The following is a 21682-nucleotide window of genomic DNA, read 5'->3' on the forward strand; positions in this document are numbered from 1 at the left end:
CAAAAAAGGAAGCCCTAGTCCAGATCTGTTCCTATACCTACTTTGAGGGGACTGAGAAACACAGGAGGAAGGAAGAATGGCAACAGGGTAACCACAATAAGACACTGAAAATTTTAGGCATCAAGGGAACCCTTACTGCAGAAAACTTGCTGCATGCACCTGAAATCATTAATTAAATTACCAGTTTTGTTTTCTTTCCACATGATGTCTAATAATAGCTAGTTTCCTAGGATTTTAAAATGTCCCCCTTTTCCATTTCCATTTAGAGACAGAGATGAGGTCTTGTGATAAGCAAGTGGTATTATAGCTAGAGGATCTAAGAATATAGAATCCTAGAAATCTGGAGCCACTCCTCTGCATGAGGTTCACCAATAAGACACAGTCTTGTTAAACTTATCAAACTTATTCAAATCATTCCAATGATTTTGGCATAAGGCAAACTTAAATTCAATCAAAGGGACTGATTTCCCCAACCTAGATTCCTTCCTATATCAGTAAGACTTAGCATCTCTACCAGGGACAGATTAAAGGTTTCCATCCAGAGAGCCAGGCTTTTTAATATGCAGGCCATTTGGTTTATTATTCTGAATTCACTTAAATAAAAGCAATGAAATGGTCAGACCTGCTCTCAGATGAGAAGGTGCCCCACTTTAGCTTACTTTTATAGGAATAATGCAAAGGGGAAAAAAGAAAAGGCTGTACCTGTGTCCCTGATGCTTTAATCCACAGTGACTCTGTATTCTATCCAAAGCAGCACAGTCATTATCCTGGAAGCTAGCCCCATTATTATCTTTTTCCTTAGAAAATGAGTTATGGGGTGTATACCTGTCTCTGGGGGCCACACTTTTATATTAATGTTTAAAATTACTAAGCACTAGCAATGTGCTAACATTAAACTATAGAATTGTGGGCATAAACTGGCTATGCTCTTAACTCCTGCGGTGCTAAAATCTGGAGGGAAGTTGAGTTGGTGTTATTAAAAACATCAAATGAGCAAAGAAAAAAAATTCCAGAAAAGAAGAGATAATTTTTAACTCAGAACAAAGAAAGCTGTAATTACTACTCCAGTGCCACAGTCTAGGCAAAATACAAAAGTGCCAGGTGGAACTCACAGGCAACAGGAAGCAATTAGAGAACCAAGACAGGTCACAAAAACAGAGCCGTGTTAAGTAGCTGCTCCTTTTCAATTTCTTGGCTGATAGTTCTAACAATTCTGTGTCCCGAAAGCAGTTTTTACAGGTTGAACTAGATGTAGAGATACTCACTGATTTTCCCAAGATTAAAGAGAAAGAAAATTACAAGAAGCAATGCTGTGAACAAAGCTTTTACTATGTCACAGGCTACTCAGCATAGATAAGTTTTTCCAGATTACGTGACAATCTTGAATGTTGTTTTTATATTTTGCTAATATTTCTCAGATGCAACATATGCCGATTAAAGCAGTATTTGCAAGACATTCTAACTTGAAGACTTTGTGATGATTAAGAGTTTGGAAATAGTCTACTCACCCCCAAAATTATTGTATCTCTTTCTACCATGACTAATAGAGATTTGGGTATAAGTTTCATTTCTTCATAAAATGTAATTTTTAATCAAATTATTTTTTAGAATTACATTTTTTATTCTGAAGTTGTGGGAGCTCAGTAAAATTGATAGAGAAAATATTATGTTAACAAATATTTCTAACAATGACATGATTTATTGAATTTTACTAAATGTTAGAAACTATGTGGTATGAACTGAATTGTGTTCCCCCTGCAAATTCATATAGTGAAGCCCCAATCTCAGTTTGATTGGATTTGGAGATGAAGCTTTCAGAAGATGGTTAGGTTTGAATAAGATCATGAGGGAAGGCCCTCAGGACAGGATTAACACTCAAATAAGAAGAGACACCAGTCTTTGTATTCTACAAACCAGAAAATGGAAAAGAGCCCTTGCCAGAAACTAATCAAGCTGGTACAGTGATCTTGAACTTCCACCCTCCAGAACTTGAGAATTGTAATAAATTTCAGTTGTTTAAGCTCCATAGTTTATGGTACTTTGCAGCTTGAGCTGACTAAGGCAATGTTAAGAGATTCAAAAATATTATTCCATGATCTCATAAGATCCTTATCAGGCATATATTTCATATAATCCTGAATTTACTGCTGAATGAAGAAGAAAGAGAGTTTAAGCAATTTGTCCCTTGTCACAGAGCTATTAAGTTGCACAGCTAGGAAATAAATCTAGCCTGTCAAATGCCAAAGCCTATCCAAAACCCTTCAGCATGTGGCCTTCAATGTATTTTAACTTTTCATTTCTACAAACCCACCACTCATGAATCAGTTTAATTACATTGGTCGCATTAATTAACACGAGTTTACCTTATATTTCTTTGAGAAACTTTTTTTTTTAGGTCTCATGGACTTTCCAAAAGATGCACAGTAGGGACAGTTTTCATTAACTTCTAGCTTTGAGCTCTTCATGCTTCCATCCAGGCTTCTAGTCTACTTCCTGGGAGTAATTTTGCACCAGGGACTCTACCTCACCATTGCATGTCACAAGATGCCTGTCACATTTTTCCTAAGTGTCTATTCTATTAAGTAGAATTTATCTTCCCTATGAATAATTATCCTAATTAGCTCATTTCTTTACTTTCAGTCTTTCTCATTAACATATATTTTTTTCAATCACCTGAGGAAGAAACATTGACGTTACTCTTGCCTTCTCCCTTTCCTTCAACCCTGCAGAGGATCTCTAACTTTACACTACTCTTCAGTCTTACAACAGAAGCTTCAGTGACACTCTCAAACTCCTAGAAGCTTACACACCATAAGGTTATTTCTTTCTCCTATCCAGTGCTAATTTCTCACTCATGCAATAAACTGTAATATTGTCAAGTGAAATTCTTAAAATGTGTTTTTTCATTATATCATTTTCTTTCTCAAAAATATTCAACAATTACTTGCTTTACAGAAGAAAATTTACCAAATCACAGTCTAATATGATAATCTTTAAAAAGCCTTTCTCTACCTTTATTCCCAGTCATTTCTGTTATTACATGTACACTTTTACACTGGTTGGGTTTATTTACCCCCATCATCTGACCAGACCTTATGTTTTCTCAGTGTCATTTTTCAGTGTGCCTAGTCTTTTAAGCTTAGAATACTCTGCCACCAGCTCTTCCTCTAACTGTCCAACCAAAATAAGCACTCAGCTTAAATGCTAACTAAATCTTTAAGTCCTGATCTCCCCATCAACAGAATTTTCTATCTTCTCTAATGCTTAGAGCCTCTAGGTCACATTTCAATCTCCTTCTGCTTATCAGGTATATCCTTGTATTAAAAGATGTTCCAGGATAAATGATAAAATACCTGAAGGCAGAGATTAACTACTAAGTAATCTTTGCATCTTGTTTTATGTTCCTCAAACACAGCTCAAAATTTTGCTTAATGATGTTTTAAAGGGTGATAATTTGATAAAGAAGATATAATAGAAATTTAATAAATGTCCTAAGTTTGTATCAGTACATCACTTTTTGAAACAATATCACATACTATTTATTTAGTATCTTCTCTGATAATCATGCATCCTTCAAGCTAAATCAGTAAAATGTTTTGAAAGAAACAGCTCAAATATCCTAGATACATTCCGAAAGAAATAGAAGAGGGTCAGTGGGAATCACCATGGTAACAGATAGATCCTGCAATTCTTGCAGTCACTTTGGTGTAGACTGGCATTTACACATCATGACAAAAGTCTGAGAATTGCTGTCCATCAGGAACAGTAGGAAGATATTGCAAATCAGGGTAATTAACAGTAGCTGCTATGACAATCCTCAAATATCCAGTAGTTTAACATAATAGAGGTTAATTTCTTACTCACATAAAGTCTGAGGTAGATGGTGAAGCTCTCCTGAGTCTTCTAAGTGATTCAGGGAACCCAGCTCTTTCTATCACATTACTTTTCCATCCCTGAGTCAATTATGAATAGGTCTTCTATTTGTCCATGGTCAGTAATGATGGCCTTTTAAGTTATTCCTTTTAAGGAATAACTCTGAAAAGGCATTTGCACTGGAGCTATTGGTAGTGGCAAAATTGCTATGAGATTTCTTCCAATGATGATCAGACCTTCTTTAGTAGTATTCCATAGCAGTTCCTGATTAATGACACACACCAACTTCATACTACTATTCATTCTCAAACTCAAATATTTCATCTGTGTAACAACCTAATCTATACCTGGATGCACTTCATGTCTTGCAGCTTTATTACTTTCCAGTGCCTTTCCTCCTTATTTTATTCAGTCCCATCCATTCAGGTCTATGAACATGCCAGACAGGTTTCAAGCTCCATCAGAGGTTGGGTGGCTTTCAACTTAAAAGGCCATCATTACTGACCATGGACAAATAGAAGACCTATTCATAATTGACTCTTCAATTTCAACTCTACTTTCCTATTCACTCAAGCTATGTTCTTTTCTTAGCCTCTCATTCCCATTTTCCCACATCACATCCACACCCTCTCTTACAATTGTCCTTAGGTACTCTGACATTCACTGATTTTTCTTGTTTGTATACTTCTGTGACTCTGACTTCTAGAGTCACACTTCCAGCAATGCTTTGTAACCCAACTGATTCCGTAGTGGAGTGATGTGACAGCCAAAGTGATCTCAAAACAATAAGAAGCCAAGCCAAACCATGACAAAGCAAAATGCCAACTTAAACCTGTTTGCCCAAATATGCTAACTTCTTACTCCATTGTAGTGAAAACCCAACTCAATACAATGGCCAACAACACTGCACAATCTCAACTTCTTGCTGTTATCTACTATTACTCCCTCAACCCCCAATTTGCTCTGCTCCTCACACTGGATTACCAACTATTGTCAAAATGAGATGCTGCTATACTTCTTTAGACTTTAAACCTGTGACTTCCTGCTTCTGGAATCATCTCTCCCCACATCCACCTGTGCCACATCCTCTTATTTTTCTGGACTTCATACAAAGCCACTTTCTCAAGAAGGTTATCCCTGACCATCATTTTAAAACTATATCTTTTCAACATTCTAAATCTCCCTTCTTTATTTTTCTCATAGTAATGATGATTATCTAATATATAAATTTTTTATTTTTATTTTGTTTTGATCCATCTCCTCCTAAAAATAATGTATGCTCTGCAAAGGTTTATTTTGTTTATTGCTATAGCTCCAGCATCTTGAAAAAAATAGCAGTAAGCATTAGATATTAGATATTCAATTCATGTTTGCTGAAGAGATAAATCTTTTTTATTTCAGCTTTAATAGCATATATTTTGCTCTTGTGCAGAATGTAGAACCCTGAAGTCAGGTATCAGATCATAATTTCCCCTGTATCCCACCTCTGCATTGAACCAATATTGCAATGGATTAGTAACAATTTATTATTACAAATAATCTTTTAAATCAAGTTCCTTCACAATATTTTCTCAGTGACCCTAGCTTTGGTAGCAACCTGTCTTGTTACTTCAGTGCCACATCACAGCTGTGGGGGGCAACAGCGTCTTTATTTAGTAGCCATCTGGCCTGGATGTTATTTCTCTACCATTTTTAAAGGTTGTGACACTGGTAATTATGGAAATGTCAAAACACTAGGCCAACCATGAGGGCTGTGGCAAAAACCATCCCACAGTGTTGCCATGGAAATGTGGGTAAACTCATATATAGCATCTGGTACCAGCCAGAAATTGAAATTAAAAGTAGCTCTCTCTATTGGCTTGGGGAATGGCACCTGTTATGAAACAGGTATATTGTACCAAAACACTAATATGAAGACTAAAGTAGAGGGCACAGGAAAATTTTTCTACTGTCATATTCTAATCCTATGCTTTTTAACAATCATTTCTAGCCTGATGATTATTGGGAAATATATTCACTAATATCACATTTGCATTTTTTTCTATTTACTTAGTATAATGAATATATAAATCATATTTATGAATTATACATATTTATGAGATATATTGTTTTGTATCCATTGCATAATGTATCCATTGCATAATGCATATGTATATTGCATAATGTTCAAATCATGGGTAAACATATCTATCTCTCTATGTCTTTTGCTTTTCTTTTTCATGATAATGTAAATGCAAATATCTTCTAGAGCACAATTTCTTGTGGCAACTTTATAAGTGTGAAGTTTTAATATAATATTTCTAGAGATCCTTTGATAAGAGTTTTACATATATCATGCTACTTTATCCTCAGAATGTAAGTATTGCCCCAATTGTATAAATGAAGAAGACAAGACAAAGTAACTAGGCCAAGGCTGCAGAGAGGTGAGTGGTGGGGCCGAATTTAACACAGGCTGTCACAGTAAAGCTCTTCCTGCTGCTCACTACATGGTAGAGCTTAGCTAAGCCATATGAGAGACCAGCAGAGGAGGCTGCCTGGGACAGCTCAAAAGGATGAGCACAGGGATTAAATTAAAGCATGAGGGAAAAAATCCTTCCATAAAATATATTTCTATTTGGTTAAAACACAAGAGATATAAGAGATCAGGGATTTGGTTATGTGTATGAGTTCTTTGAAGCATAAGAAAAAGTCTGTAATTAGAGGATTGTTTTAGATGTTTGTGTATGTGTGTAAGTGTATGTGTATGTATATATATTATGTATGTCTAAATATGTGTACATATCACATATGTGTGTGTAAGAGCATACTGTGTGTGTATGTGTGTGTATACATATATATGTATCTCCCCACCACACACCCTTTTTGCAGCCATGGCCTAGTTATTTAGTCTTATCTTTTTTGTTTATACAATTGGGGCAGTACTTATATTTTAGGGTCATTGTGTGTGTATGTATATAATATATATGTATTATATATAATTTTAATTTAAATGTATATAAATATATATATTTATATATGTTCTTTTTACTTTAAAAAAGCTGTTAGAAATGTTTAAGGAAGAAGTATATACATATATTATATATAGATTTTTATATTTAAGGAAGAAGAATATATATGTATATTATATATATATATATATATTATATACAGCTTTTTTAAAGTAAAAAGTATAATTGACATACAATAAACTGCACAAATTGCTTTTACATATGTATGTTCCTATGGAATAATCATAACAATCAAAATAACAATAACAACCAAAATAACAATAACAACCAAAATAACATATTCATTACCTCTACATGTTTCCTGCTACACATTGGATCCTTCACTCCCCTGTTCCCATTCCTGGGAAACTACTAATCTGACTTCTGTCACCATAGATCATTTTACATTTTCTAAAGTTTCATAGAAATCAAATCACACAATATGTATGCCTTCTTTCCTTGATTACTTGACATTGCATAATTATTTTGACTTTTACCATGTTGTTAGGTATATTAATTTGTCAATCCTTCTTCTTCAATAACCTTTCATTGTCTGCATGCTCTTTCTCCAGTTGATGGATATTTAAGTTGCTTTTAATTTCAGGCTATTTTGAGTGACATCACTATGACCATTCTTGACCCAATACTTAGCAGTGCAACAGATGTACCACAGGGTAAAAATATGTTTAATTTTTTTAAGAAACAACTAAACTGCCTTCCCAAATGGTTAGATTATTTCACATTTGCAGCAGCAGTGTATGAGAATATTTGTTCTTTCACATTCTAGCCAACACTTGCTATTGCTGGGCTTTATAATTTAGTCATTCTAATAAGTGTATGGTGGCATCTTACAGTCACACAAATCTTCATTTCTGTTATGAATAATGATGTTGATGTCTTCTCATATCTTCCATCCTATCAATCTTCATTGATAAAATGACTCTTTAAATATCATGTTCATTTCTTTGAACTATATAAAAAATATATGTTCTAGAAACAGGTCTTCCAGTGTGTGTGTTTTATTTTTATTCTCTCTGTAGAGTCCTTTGAAAAGTTAATTGTTATGGCTTAGGTATGAGGTATCCCCCAAAAGCTCATGTGTGAGACAATGCAAGAAGAACTTCCCCTATGATATTCTGCCTCATCTTGAGCCCTGAGGAATGGAGCCAGCCACTTATGGACTGAGACCTCTGAAACCACGAGACCCAAATAAACTTTCCTCCTCTAATTGTTCTAGTCAGGCTTTTTGGTCACATCAATAAGAAAGTTGAATAAAACAGCAGCATGTTTTTTTAAATTTTGATTAAGTCCTGAGCCTTTTATTTTCTGTTGATTGTGTTTTTGGTATCACATCTAAGAAATCTTTCCTAACATAAGATCCCAAAAGATTTTTCATACAGGCTTATAGATGTTTTATAGGGCTAAAGTTTACATTTAGAGCTAAAATTGATTTCAAGTTAATTTTCATGTGTGCTGTATAGTATAGATTGAGATTTTTTAGAGAGTAGGTTCTTATGAATATAGAAATCTTCCTTGTTAAAAACACTCTTGTTTCTCCATTGAATCACTTGTGCCTTTTTTTTTTATATCAAATCCAGCATTTCAAGCAAATGTTGGTTTGTTTCAGAGCTAACTACTCTGGTCTATTGATCTGTTTATCTTTATGTTGATATTATATTGTTTTGATTTCTGCACCTTAAACTGAATCTTGACATTGGGTAATTTTAATCCTTTAACTTTATTATTTTTTTCAGTTTTTTTTTTTGTACTGTGGATTGAACTTAGGGGCACTCAACCACTGAGCCATATCCCCAGCCCTATTTTGTATTTTATTTAGAGATAGGGTCTCACTGAGTTGCTTAGCATCTCGCTTTTGCTGAGGCTGGTTTTGAACTCATCATCCTCCTGTCTCAGCCTCTCAAGCTGTTGGGATTACAGGAGTGAGCCACCATACCAGGCTCAAAGTAGTTTTGAGTTTTCTAGCTCCTTTGCATTTCCAGACAAATTTTTAATCATCTTGTTAATTCTACTAAAAAAATGAGACCACTGTATTTACATTACTAGTTCACATATGGTAAGAAAAAGAAGACTCCTAAGATTTTAATTGATATTCTTTGCATTTATAGATCAATTCTGGCCAAATTGCTATCTCAAGATTGAGTCTTCCTAATTATATATACAGCTTATCTCTCCACTTAACTTAAATCTTTAATTTTCTGAACAAAGTAGTTTTTAAGGCACAAGTCCACAAATCTTGTCAGATTTACTCTCAGTATTTAATATTTTAAGTATTATAAATGAAATTAATTTTCTCTAGACTTCCTAGTACTTGACAAATAAAAATTGTTTAAAGTAGGCAAAATGATGTTTTGATATAATATACAGTGTTTCATGATTACCACAATGAAGCCAGTTTAATCTACGTATTACCTCACACAGTGTAGCAAGAACAATTTAGAGTAATTCTCTCAGCAAATTTCAAGTATATAATATTATTTTAAATTATAGTAACCACTTAGTCTTTGGAATTTATTCGTTCCTCAAAATTGATCAGTTGTACCCTTTTACCAATATCTCTCCATTTATCCCATTGCCCAGCCATTGCAATCACCCATCCATCCTCTGCTTTTATGAAGTCAAGATTTTAAGAATCTACCTATAAGGGAGAGCAGGTAGTATTTGTCTTCCTAGACATGTTTACTTTGCTTAACATAATGGATTCCAGGTTTATCAACACTGGCAGCATTTACTTTCATTTTAAATGCTAATATTGCTTTATGCATATATTCATATATCCATATATATGATACACATGTATCATGTTGTCTTTTTCCATTTATCTGTTCACCAGACACTTAATTTGTTTCTGTATCTTGGCTAGTATGAAATAAGCAAAAGAACATTGGGATGCAGATATCATTCAGATACTGATTTCATTTTCTTCACATATATAGCCAGAACTAGATTTGCTGTATCATAAAATAGTTCTATTTTTAATTTTTAAAGAAATGTCCATAACTATTTTATGTAATGCTTATACTAATTTACATTTCCTCCAATAGTATACAGAGTTCCATTTTCTGTGCATCCTTGCTAATAATCACCTTTTGTCTTTTTCATAGTACCATTCTAACAGGTATGATGTGACATTTTGTTTTTGATTTACATTTTCTTGATGATTACTGGTAGTGAGTGGTATTTTGTATACCCATTGGACACCTTCTCTTCTTCTCTTGAGAAACATCTATTCAGGTCTTTAGATAATTTTTAAATCAGGTTATTTACTTATTTTGCTATGTTCAAGAATCTTATATATTTTAGAAATTGACTCTATGTCCAAATAGAAATATATGGTTGCAAATATCTTGTTCCATTCTATGAATTGCCTTTTTATTCTATTAATTATTTGCTGTGCAGAAACTTTTAGTGATGCAATTCCATTTGTTTTTGCTTGATAGCCTGTGCTTTTGGTGTCATATGAAAAAAAAATCATCGCCTAGAACAATGTCCAGAAACTTTTTCTTTATATTCTTTTCTGATATTTTTGTGTTTTTAGGTCTTTCATGAAGGTCTTTTGACTTATTTTGAGTTGTTTCTCATATGTAAGATGAGTAATGTGTGTCCAATTTCACTCTTCTGCATATGAGTACCAATGAATTGTACTAATTTCTTTTATATGTCTATTATATAGAAATACAAATGATTTTTGTAAATGTGCTGAACACACTAGAATAATTTTTTGAGGTTCCATTGAATTTTCTAGCTCAGTAATCATGCTATCTATTAGTAAAGATGGTTCTACTTCATCCTTTTAAATTAAGAATCTGGAATCTTCAGTGGTGAGAAACAACTTTATTGCCTGATCATAGGGAAAAAGATGTTTAATATGTTGAAAAAGTTTCTGCCTTCTCCAAATTTACTGTAAATTTTATCACAGTAAATGACTAGATTTTATCATTAAAAATTTTTATATCGCCTACCATGTGCAAGGCAATGGATTTGATACACAGCACTGGAAAGATAAACAAACAAACAAATCAAAAAACAAAACCCCAACAACAAAGAACAAAAATGGAAAGCAAAATAAACATATATATGCAAACATATATGTATATATAGAGATCTATCTATAGATCAGGACTATCTATCTATCTATAGATTCAGGACATTTTTCTATTTTAGCTAAGTTGGCTAATTTATTTGTAACTAATTTTTTTAAGAGAGAGAGAGAGAGAGAGAATTTTTTAATATTTATTTTTTAGTTTTCAGTGGACACAACATCTTTATTTTATTTTTATTTGGTGCTGAGGATCGAACCCAACACCCCGCACATGCCAGGCAAGCGCACTACTGCTTGAGCCACATCCCCAGCCCCTGTAACTAAAGTTATACTCATAACATTCTTTTAATTTTTTAATATCCATAGAGTCTGTAGTGATTTTGCTTCTCTCATTCTTCATATTGATAATCCTTATTTTCTCTTCTTTTTCATTATCAATTTGTATTTTAATTTTAATGATTCCTTAAAGGAAACAGGCTTTAGTTTTATTTATTTTTTCTACTATATATCTGTTTTCAATTACAATGAGTTTCACTTTGATCTTCAACTTACTTTACATTTACTTTGCTCTCTTTTCCCAGATTTCTTAAGGAGGAATCTGTAGTTATTGGTTGAAAATATTTTCCTATAAAACTTTTCCACAGTACTGCTTTAGGACCTTTAGCTGTAGGTTTTTTTTTTTTTTTTCAGTTTGACTTCTGTGGATAGATACTCCCCTGTCTTGCATGAGTCCTATGAATCCTGTTTTCTCTCCTTCTTTGGGGTGATTTATTCCCTTACTCTCAAATGTTATCCTTGCTTGCATGTGTAATCAATATTCACTTCATGTTTCCAGGGTTCTCTCCCTGGAGAAAGGAGTTTTTTTCTCTTAAGAGGAGTTCTGAGTTCTTCCTCTATTCCTGTGCTGTGTAAACTCTGGCTTCCCTGCTTTTTCTGAACTCCTTTCCATTTCCTCCACTCAGCAAGCTTCCCTCATTTATTTCTATCTCTTGAAAATAACTATCTTTCATTGCTTAATGTCCAGTGCCTTGAGAACTACTTTTCTCTATATCTTGACTGGTTTTGTTGTTGTAGTTATTTCAAGCAAGAAAGTAAATCTAGCTTTTATTATACTTTATTTGAAGCAAACATTTTCCCATTTATCCTTGTATTTAAGCTTTACTAAAGTTCTGGTGAGTTAGGTATTATTTCCAATAATCATTCTTGTCTTAAACATGTAGAAAAGGAAACGTAGAAAGGCCTCTAAATGATTACAGATTTTTTATTTTTATTTTTTTGTAAGTTTCCTGGATCTAAGTCCAATCCTTTCAACAATGTGCCTACTTCCCTCAGGCAATGGGTTCAACCAGCTTCGCAGCTATCTCTTTAGTTGACTTTAAATATATTTAATACATCTTAGGTTTAACTTCCAGTCCTTAGGTATTTGGGGGAAATCACTAATTCTAAACCAATGCCTTTCTTCTGGGATTTCTTTGAGAATTTTTGATGATGGATAGTCACCATAGAAAATTCCATGTATCAACCTCTAGGATGGATGGATAATCTCCCCCTTTTCTTAGACTCTGGAATTCAAATGAGAAATGCATCTGATTTTTTTTTGAACTTTTTATCTAGGACATTGTTCTGTCTCTATATTCCATTTTCTTAAAACAGATTTCAAGATGGAGAATCATATTGTTTTTTCTGGCAATGAGAAGTATCAAGATATAAGTAACCTAATGCTATCACATAAAATTCTGCTTATCTTAATCCTTTCATTGACGTAGACTTTTGCTCCAGAGACTTTACCACATGCACTAAGACAATGTGATCAGATTTCTTCTTCAATATGTGTTACTGGTGGTGTTCTAGCACAGACTTTCCTACATTATGGCTCTAATCAATGTTGTATAAGAAGATGAATTCAGGGTAAAACAGAAAAAGGTGATGCTGGCTTAAAGAAAGTTATTTATATTTTTTCACAGTGGAATTTGTTATTTTCCAACACGATGAACTACATCAAGTTTCTAAAACATGGTTAAGGAATAATCCCCAACAAATTTAACTACAGAATCCTTTTCATACTGATTAATATTCTTTCTATATGCAAATTTGGAAATGTTTATGTAATGCAAGGATGAGGAAGCTCTCACCTGGCATTATCTGTGGCATTTGACTTTTTTAATTTGGTCCTTACAATACCATTCCTGTATCCCAGCAACTCTCACCTAAGCCAATATTTTCTCTCAGTGATTTGTTTTTTTATTTTTCCACTTACATTTTCAGTTTGAGAGCTGCTCATATTTTCTGAACAATGGCTAAGCATCTAATGCACATTTTAAAGGGCAAAAAATGGTGACAGAACATAAATTTCTGATGGACAAATATCTTCCAACTAACCCGGCTCAAATCCTACTGAGACATGTTCACCAGAAAAAATGTGAACAACTCTAGATGGAAACTTATTATAACAGAAAAGGAAACACTTCCAAGCTAGCAGATTCAATTTTTGGAATACAGGAAATTATTTAAATGTCAAGAAGTCTTCATATGCTGCACAATTACTATTTGTACTTTTAGTGCTTTTGACTTAGAGAATACATAACAACATTAAACTACTGTGATTCCAGTTCTTCACATTAGAACTTCACATTGACCACACAGCTTATGCATATTCACTAGAATATACAAAGCATAGTTCAGTCAACCAATAATTCCATAAGGATTGTAGACCCAGGCTGGAACTCAACAGTGACCCAGTGGATCACTACAGGTTGGGAACTGTCCTCAGTTCTCTAACCATTGTAACATCACCTGGGTCTGAGAAATAAAGGTATATTTATCTAATAACATTTATCAAATGTTTACTACAGATTCTACAGATTGAAAGCATTACAGTAGAAAATTGGAAAACAGAGATAAGTAAGGCTGGTCCTCTTATGACAAAATATATAATTTAATGAAGAAAGAGAAGTATAAAATGTTTTTATACTGGTGTAATGATTTGAAAAGTCCTATTTCTATGTTGTTGCCATACTGTGGGAAAAATTTGTATTAACTCTGGCTGTTTCAGATTCTGAAGGGACAGGGTCATTGTTTTTTTTTTTTTTTGTTGTTGTTGTTGTTTGTTTGTTTGTTTTGGCTCAGTGGTAGTCCTAGCACCGGCGGGACCTGGGTTCAATCCTCAGCACCACATAAAAATAAAATAAAGATGTTGTGTCCACTGAAAACTAAAAAATAAATATTAAAAATTCTCTCTCTCTCTCTTTAAAAAAATAAAGACATTGTGTTGTGTCCATCTACAAAAAAAGATTCATTCTCTCTCTCGAAAAAAAAAGAATAAATTACTTTGTGTGCAGCAAAGTAACTATATTAGCAGCTTTAGGTTCAAAGGACGAATGCTCTGTCTTAAGAATAGAGAAAACAAAATAGTTAAAAAGCTCTGCAAATGAAATGAAGAGTTATTTATTTTAGTAGGTGCACGAAATTCTGAGAAGAGAAGAAGTAAATGTTAAAAAGAAGAAAAGGGGGAGAAATAAAAGCAACACAGTGTCAAGAAGTTGTGAGTGGGAGTATGTGGGGTAGAGTACTATAGAGAAATGTTAGAGCAGGAGAGACTGTTTTTGCATATCATGGCCAAAGGACACAAAGGACATGGTTATTTTGGTAAGTTCTTACTAAAGTAAAATGTCAACATAGAGAAGTTAAAAAATCAGACCTGTAGGTGATTTTTTTTTCTCAAACCACCACTGGATCAAAAAAACATAATATTATAAAATCCCCATAAAAGTTCTCCTGGTTAAAGTACTATTTTGTTATTCTATTATTTCATGCTTGTTTTATTGAGAATAGTTTGGAACACCTACAAATGCATGTATCAGTAATTATATTAAGCATTACGAAAAGGGGGGCAAATCTGTGTTCAATTTCTGGATTGGTATATAATAAAAAGAAGACAAAGAATAAAGGAAGAGTAACATGAAGGAAGTAGAGTTTCAGTGACAACAGGAAAGATATGTACATTCCATGTATGTATTATATGTCAAAATACATTCTGCTGTCATGTATGACTAAAAAAAATTAAAATCAAAATTAAAAAAAACATGAGAGCATAAGCTCTCTGGAATGAAAATATCCTGAGGTGGGTTTTTCCTGAAGTAAAACTCAGTAACATGAAAAAGCACAGGCACTTAAATAGGCTCGCCACTTTACATGGGAGGTCACAATCTGTGAAGTGGCTGGAGTACAGGCTCCATGGATTTAGGGAATACAAGATGAGACATGAAGGCTGGGTTTGTGGCTCAGCAGTAGACCTCTTGTCTAACATGTGTGAGGTACTGGGTTCAAGCCTCAGCCCCACATATAAATAAAATAAAGGTATGGTGTCCATCTACAACTTTATATATATAATGAGACCTGAAAAACATAATTAACTATTTGGAAATGTTTTGACTAGAGCAAAAGAGTTCTGGAATGTTTTTGTAGATATCAGACAACCAAGATCTTATAGAATGGGAGGGTCATGGTGAGATATTTTTTCCTTCCATGAACATCCTTGGGACTAATTTTCAGCATTAGCACAGGAAAAAGAAGCTGGTATGGATATGGTTAGGTAGGGAGATTCTAATACTTGAAGTGAGGGAGAATGAAAAATTAACACAGTCATACAATGATGGATATTTAGACCATGGTGGGATTCACATTATTAGGTCACCACTCAGCTCCAAGGGTAGAGTAGGTGAGTATTACTCACTCATGTGTCTTGGGAGACAGGGAGGGGGATGAGTATGTCATTGACTTCAGCTGTGGAAACAAAAAGGAGAAACTGAAAGTTTGGAGTGGTTAATATGGAAGTTATAATGAGGTTAATTTTAGACATATATAAGTTTGAGCAGCCCTTAGGACATCTAGGTGAAAATATCTGTGTGTTAATGTCATAAGTGACACTTCTGGAAACTATTGGAGGCAACGGGGAGAAATCATAGATAGGAGATGGCAAATGAATGTCAGCAGTTGACAGAGAATGAATATAAAGGTAATGGTCCTTGAACCAGCTGAAATGGGATATGCTTATTAGAAAACAGTCTTGATTTAATCCTCTAAACTTTGCTACTAGGTTAAATACACAATAAGAGAAGAGAAATTAAATTATTGATATGTTAAATTTACTGTCATCATTAATTTACTTTATAATTTAAATCTTCCATAATGGTGCAATTTAAATAAAACTTACTAAAACCATCAAGTTGGTCAATACTGTTTAGGGAAACCATCATATTGAAGCCCTAGAGCATATATTTATATAAAAGTAAAATATGTGTTAATAACAAAACAAAGTGCTGGTATAGAGTTAAAAATTTACAAGATTTTTAAATGGAAATAAGAACCAACTTTAAAATAGTGTATATTAAATTGAGGAGCCATTTGGTAACTTCTATCTAAAAACTCTAAAGGACTTATTCTAACAAATGAAACAAATGTCTTAAGAGAAATAAGATAATAGAATAATTAAAATCATTGATTGATATAAAAGAAGGCAAGAAAGAATAGAAGATTAAGAATTAAAAAATGAATTGGCCAGGCTGGGGCTGTAGCTCAGTGGTAGAGCACTTGCCTCACATGTGTGAAGCACTGGGTTCAATCCTCAGCATCACATAAAAATAAATAAATAAAATACAGATATTGTATTCATCTACAACCAAAAAAATTTAAAAAATGAATTGGCCAAATATAAAACAAATGATTAATGAGAGGAATAGAAGATTAATAAAATAAGCCTCTGATTAAACAATTCAACAGTACATATATCTGACAAAGGACTCAGATCCATAGTATATGAGGCATTTTTAAAAGAAAGATTAAAAAGATAATAAACTCAAAATCATGTTTGAAAGAACTCTTTACAAAAGAGAAGGCCTATTTTTCAATAAGCGTATGAAATGCTTAATAGTATAATACATCATAGAACTGCCAAATGCCCCAGAATGATAGAACCACACACTCAGAGAATATCTCAAATTCAAGAAATAAAATCAGGTTCAACAGGAGCATAGAACAACTTAAATTCCCTTAGGTGATAAAGATGAGATGCCAAAATGACATTTGAGTAGATAAGGAACTAGGGTCAAAACTAAGCGGTAATGAATGTTTGGCTTTGTATAATTACCTTCTATAGCTATACATAAATCATTTAAAAATATATATTTTGAGGCAAGTTTTCACTGTGTTGCCCAGGTTGGACCTATACTTGGATCAAGTGATCCTACTGCTTAGCCTCCTAGCAGCAGGAACTACAGGTATGTGCCACTACTTCTGGTTCAAGAATTATTTTCCTTGTATTTGTTTGATACATATTGATTATCATATAATGCAATGGGCGGAGGGGCAACCAGGAATGAACTCAGGGGCACTTAGCCACTAATCCACATCCCAGCCCTATTCTGTGTTTTATTTAGATACAGGGTCTCACTGAGTTGCTTAGTGCCTTGCTTTTGCTAAGAATGGCTTTGAACTCTGGATCCTCCTGCCTGAGCCTTCAGACCGCTGGGATTACAGGCATGGCTTAATGCAAATTTGATGATTATAATTTTTAATCTTTTCTATTCTGTTTCTATAGTAAATTTCACTAGTTAAACTCTAGACAAATCTGAGTTTAATTCTAAGTTCGAGCACTTAATGGACATATGACTTTGAGGAAGTACTTTTGTCTCCCTAAATCATGTTTACTTTTGATCATTAAGATGAAGACAATAATCTTCCCAGGATGAGAAGAAAAACAGAGGTATTACTTATTGAATGTCCAAGTTTATGCACCAAACATTGGTTGTCAATTAAGATTCCAATGCTGGGGCTGGGGATATAGCTCAATTGGTAGAGTGCTTGCCTTGTATACACAATGCCCTAGGTTTGAACCTCAGCATTGCAAAAAAAAAAAAAAATAATAGAATAAAAAAAATCCAATGGGGGCCTAGGAGAGTACCTTTCATTAGGACAGTGAGGAGCAGATTCTGAGCAGTAAGATCACATTTCAGTGTGCCCAAATGCTCAGTGCCAAAGGGAAGATTTTACCAAACTTCTTTCAAGAATATATCTAAATATGGCCTCCAACAAAGGGAGAGAGAAAAAAGTAACTATTTGTAAGAGGTAGCATTTCAGACAAAAAGGAGTCTGAAAAGAACATTAAGAAGGTACATACCAACTAAAACAATTCCCTTAGACACACTGGTGGGGAGTTGTCATCAACTCCTGAGTACTGAAGAACAGGAGATGAGAACAGAGCTATTGCTTATTATTGATAATGTCTCCAGAATAGCTATGTACAGTAATCTGTGCAGAAACATAGAGTAGGAACAACAGAGAAGTATATGCTCCCCAAATTTCAAAAGAGGAAATAAGTGTGTTCTTCCAAAATTGGATAGAAATGTGACAACTACAAAATTAGCTACAAAATTGAAATTGTGAAATTTAAGTGAGAATGCTATTTATTCTCACACATTTTAAAAAGAAAATAAAAAAATAAAAAAGGAAACAAATAAGTATTGAAAATTTGGAAAGGAGTTAGCAGGAAATCAAGTAGAAGAAAGGCAGACATACTCATACCATACTTCTGTGGTTCCTGGATTTCACTGACCAGTAAGGCAATTTTTTTTTTGGGGGGGTGAGGCACATATCTCCCTTTCTAGACACTAAACCTTTGAAGGAAGAAACTAAATCTCCTAAAATCCCCCTTTCCAACATTCCTCCTCTCCATACTACCTAAACAGGAACTGACACAGTTTTGCCAAGTTCTTGTTTTACCAAATAATGGCATTTAGAAACAATCACAAATCGCCACTTACAATCTCCATCATTTCATAAAAAAAATGAATTGATACCAATGCATAGAACAGACATGAGCTTAGAGAGAGAATGCTTTAAGAGTTCCTGATTTTCCTTATTTTGATGCCAATATAAATAAACTCTCCATGAATGTAATTGGTACTAGAAATAGGATTACAAACCCTCTACATCAAATTGTTCTAGGGATCCATCAACATGGGTGCAAGCAATTATTCTAACAACTAGAATATTTCATACCTTGGAAAATGCATGGGGTTCATATTACACAGTATGGGATAAATCAGTCTCAACAAATCCCTTATCAATTTTAACAAGCCTTAACCTTTTCAGAAATTGCCATATATGTCAATTTTGGCTCTACCTGGTGATTAGAGCCAAGACTTAGGATGTGCAACAAATGATCCTAACCAAATACTTTGTTTATTCCTCATTGCAATACTTGCAACACAGAACAGCAATTTTTTGGGGGGGAAGGGGGCACATATCTCCCTTTCTAGACACTAAATCTTTGAAGTAAGAAACTAATTTCTCCTATTATAGTACTCCTATAAAGGCAATATTTGACATATTATGGATCTCTATAAGCATTTACCAAATGTTTGAATATCTTAAGAGTGTTTATTGAAACAACATAATTGTACATAGTAAAATCTCAGTGATTATTTTATGTTTTATTAATGGAAGTAAGAATTGGATGTGTGGCCTATATTCACTCATTAACTCTTCAGATCTATATAAAACCCTTAATATGTGCTTCTACTGTACTGAGATAATAAAAATGGTCCTCCATCTGCTCAGTATCATAGAAATGAACAGAATGTAGTCCTTGCCTTCAAGGGTGTCAAGAATAGGTGCATTCTAAAGCCCATATGATCTTTTAGTACTGTGTCTCACAAAAATATGTCCAATTATTTGAATGATATAAATATAAATAATTTAATCATTTTAAATCTCAATAGAGTAAACACTTGCTGAGCTATGTTTTTCTTAGCGAGAATAAAACCTGTTTATCACCATTAAGTGGTAATACCTACTCTATTTGAGAGTCCTCCTTGCTAACAAATTACAGCCACTATCCTCATGACATAGTTCACTTAGATTGGAGTCTTAGCCTTGTCCACTTTAAATGATACAGTAAATCTGCTTACTATTGCAAGTCTTGTTGTATTTGCTGTTCTCCTGTGCAAATCCTTCCAGTCGGCACTGAAAACGATGCTGCCAAAATTCTTGAAACCAAGGGTTTCGGAGGTTTGTTTCTGGCCGGAGCTTCAGATAGTAATCATCAAACCACTTGACATCAGGAGATTGGAGCTTGATTGTGATTCCACCAACAGCTTCTCGCTGATATCCATCTGTCACATCATACCTATCAGCCCAGCCATCACTGTGGGAACACACACACACACAAAAAAAAAAAAAAAAAAAAAAGAAAAAAGAAAAACAGAACAGAAATCTTCTGAGTAAATGATTTTCTTTTTTTTTATTTTTTGGTTTACTATGTCAGTCATGAAATGGTACGTCAGGCCACAGGATGGTCATACATTATACCTAGGTGATTGTTAAGATAACAGCTTGTTAAAATAAAAAAAAATGCAGTAACACCAAGAAAACTTTAGGTTTCAGAATGCTAACCTCTCTTATCTTGAGTTGCAAAAAATTACCTAATACTTTTGGCAGAATTTTACTTCTTGTAAAATTCAATATATGCATTTACATGGCATAATAGAAGAGAATCATTCACACCTCTTTTTCCTCTTTCTCAGTGATACTGAGGATTGAACCTGGGGGATGGGCACTTCTCTTTTGAGCTATATCCTCAGCCCTCTTTATTTTTTTTTAATTTTGAATCAGGCTTTCACTAAGCTGTTGAGGCAGGCCATGAACTTGTAATCCTCCTGCCTCAGCCTTCTGAGTCACTGGGATTATAATGTGCACCACAGTGTCAGTTTATCATTTACTGATACTGGATATGTCAAGTTAACTTTCAATATACTCATTTCTTTTACTTTATGATAAACATTAAAATAATCATAAGAATAAAAATATTTCCAGTACATGCCTAACATTGATTTAACCACCCTATAACATGATATTAATTTTTGTTAACATTATACAAGTGAATTATAGAGAATAAAAAAAAAACTTTCTAATTATACTCATTCTATTATTTCAGTCTCAAACTTAAATCTTGGTAGTCCATCACCCATATACTCTTTGCTATCCTAGAGAACTTTTCAATTATATTTAAAATATGTATTTAAAATCATGTTTTAAAGTGATGGAAATAACTTCTTAACAATGGGCCATCATGGTTCAGGACAGGGATCACACTCCTCAACCTACTATTATTATATATACTAATCACTCAAATTAGTAACCTAGGAATTTTAAAATAAAAGAGGTTGGAATCAGAGAGTCCATGTTATAAAGCTACAAGACAGTATAACAATAACAAAAGAGTATTCTAAGCTTATTGGGGAAATACATGGGACACAACACTGGAAACAAAACACAAGAAAAAAATGTTTAAATCAAACTTGGATACTCCCAGGGGGCCCAGGGAGAAGGCACCTTTGACTCCTCCTCCCTCTCTCTCAATGGAACACACACAGCTAGGGCTGCATGTTGGCTGGGACATGGTGCTTCTGCCTTTCTCCTGAAGAGGTTCTAACTGCTCTTTAAGCAAATAAAAAGGAAAAGGAAAATCTGACAACTTAAAAAAGCAACACCAAAAATGTAAGGGAAGAGATATAGAGGAAGTCGAGAGGAAGAATAGAGAAGAGCCCCCGGAATGGAAAGCAGGAGGTGTTTGAACCTGTGCTCCAGGAAGAAGGCAGTGGGCACTGGGGGAGGATAAGGGAAGGGACTTCTATTATCAAGTACTGTTTACCTCAGTGATCCCATTTTCTTTTGAATGCATTTTTGTTCTTAGATTTTTTTTTTC

At 33.9% G+C, this 21682-nt stretch overlaps 1 protein-coding gene across 3 annotated transcripts in view; it reads right to left on the reverse strand.

Annotated features, from left to right (window-relative positions):
- The window catches only part of Grm5 (glutamate metabotropic receptor 5), a 443701-nt gene that overhangs the window by 102609 nt on the left and 319410 nt on the right, over nucleotides 1–21682 (reverse strand). For all 3 annotated transcript variants that reach the window (XM_021735879.3, XM_005339208.4, XM_040285077.2), the window contains exon 4: nucleotides 19887–20122. In XM_021735879.3, the coding sequence (XP_021591554.2) occupies nucleotides 19887–20122 (236 nt within the window). The remainder of the gene's footprint in view (nucleotides 1–19886; nucleotides 20123–21682) is intronic.

This window comes from Ictidomys tridecemlineatus, chromosome 4, assembly GCF_052094955.1.
Source record: "Ictidomys tridecemlineatus isolate mIctTri1 chromosome 4, mIctTri1.hap1, whole genome shotgun sequence".
NCBI classification, from domain to species: domain Eukaryota; kingdom Metazoa; phylum Chordata; class Mammalia; order Rodentia; family Sciuridae; genus Ictidomys; species Ictidomys tridecemlineatus.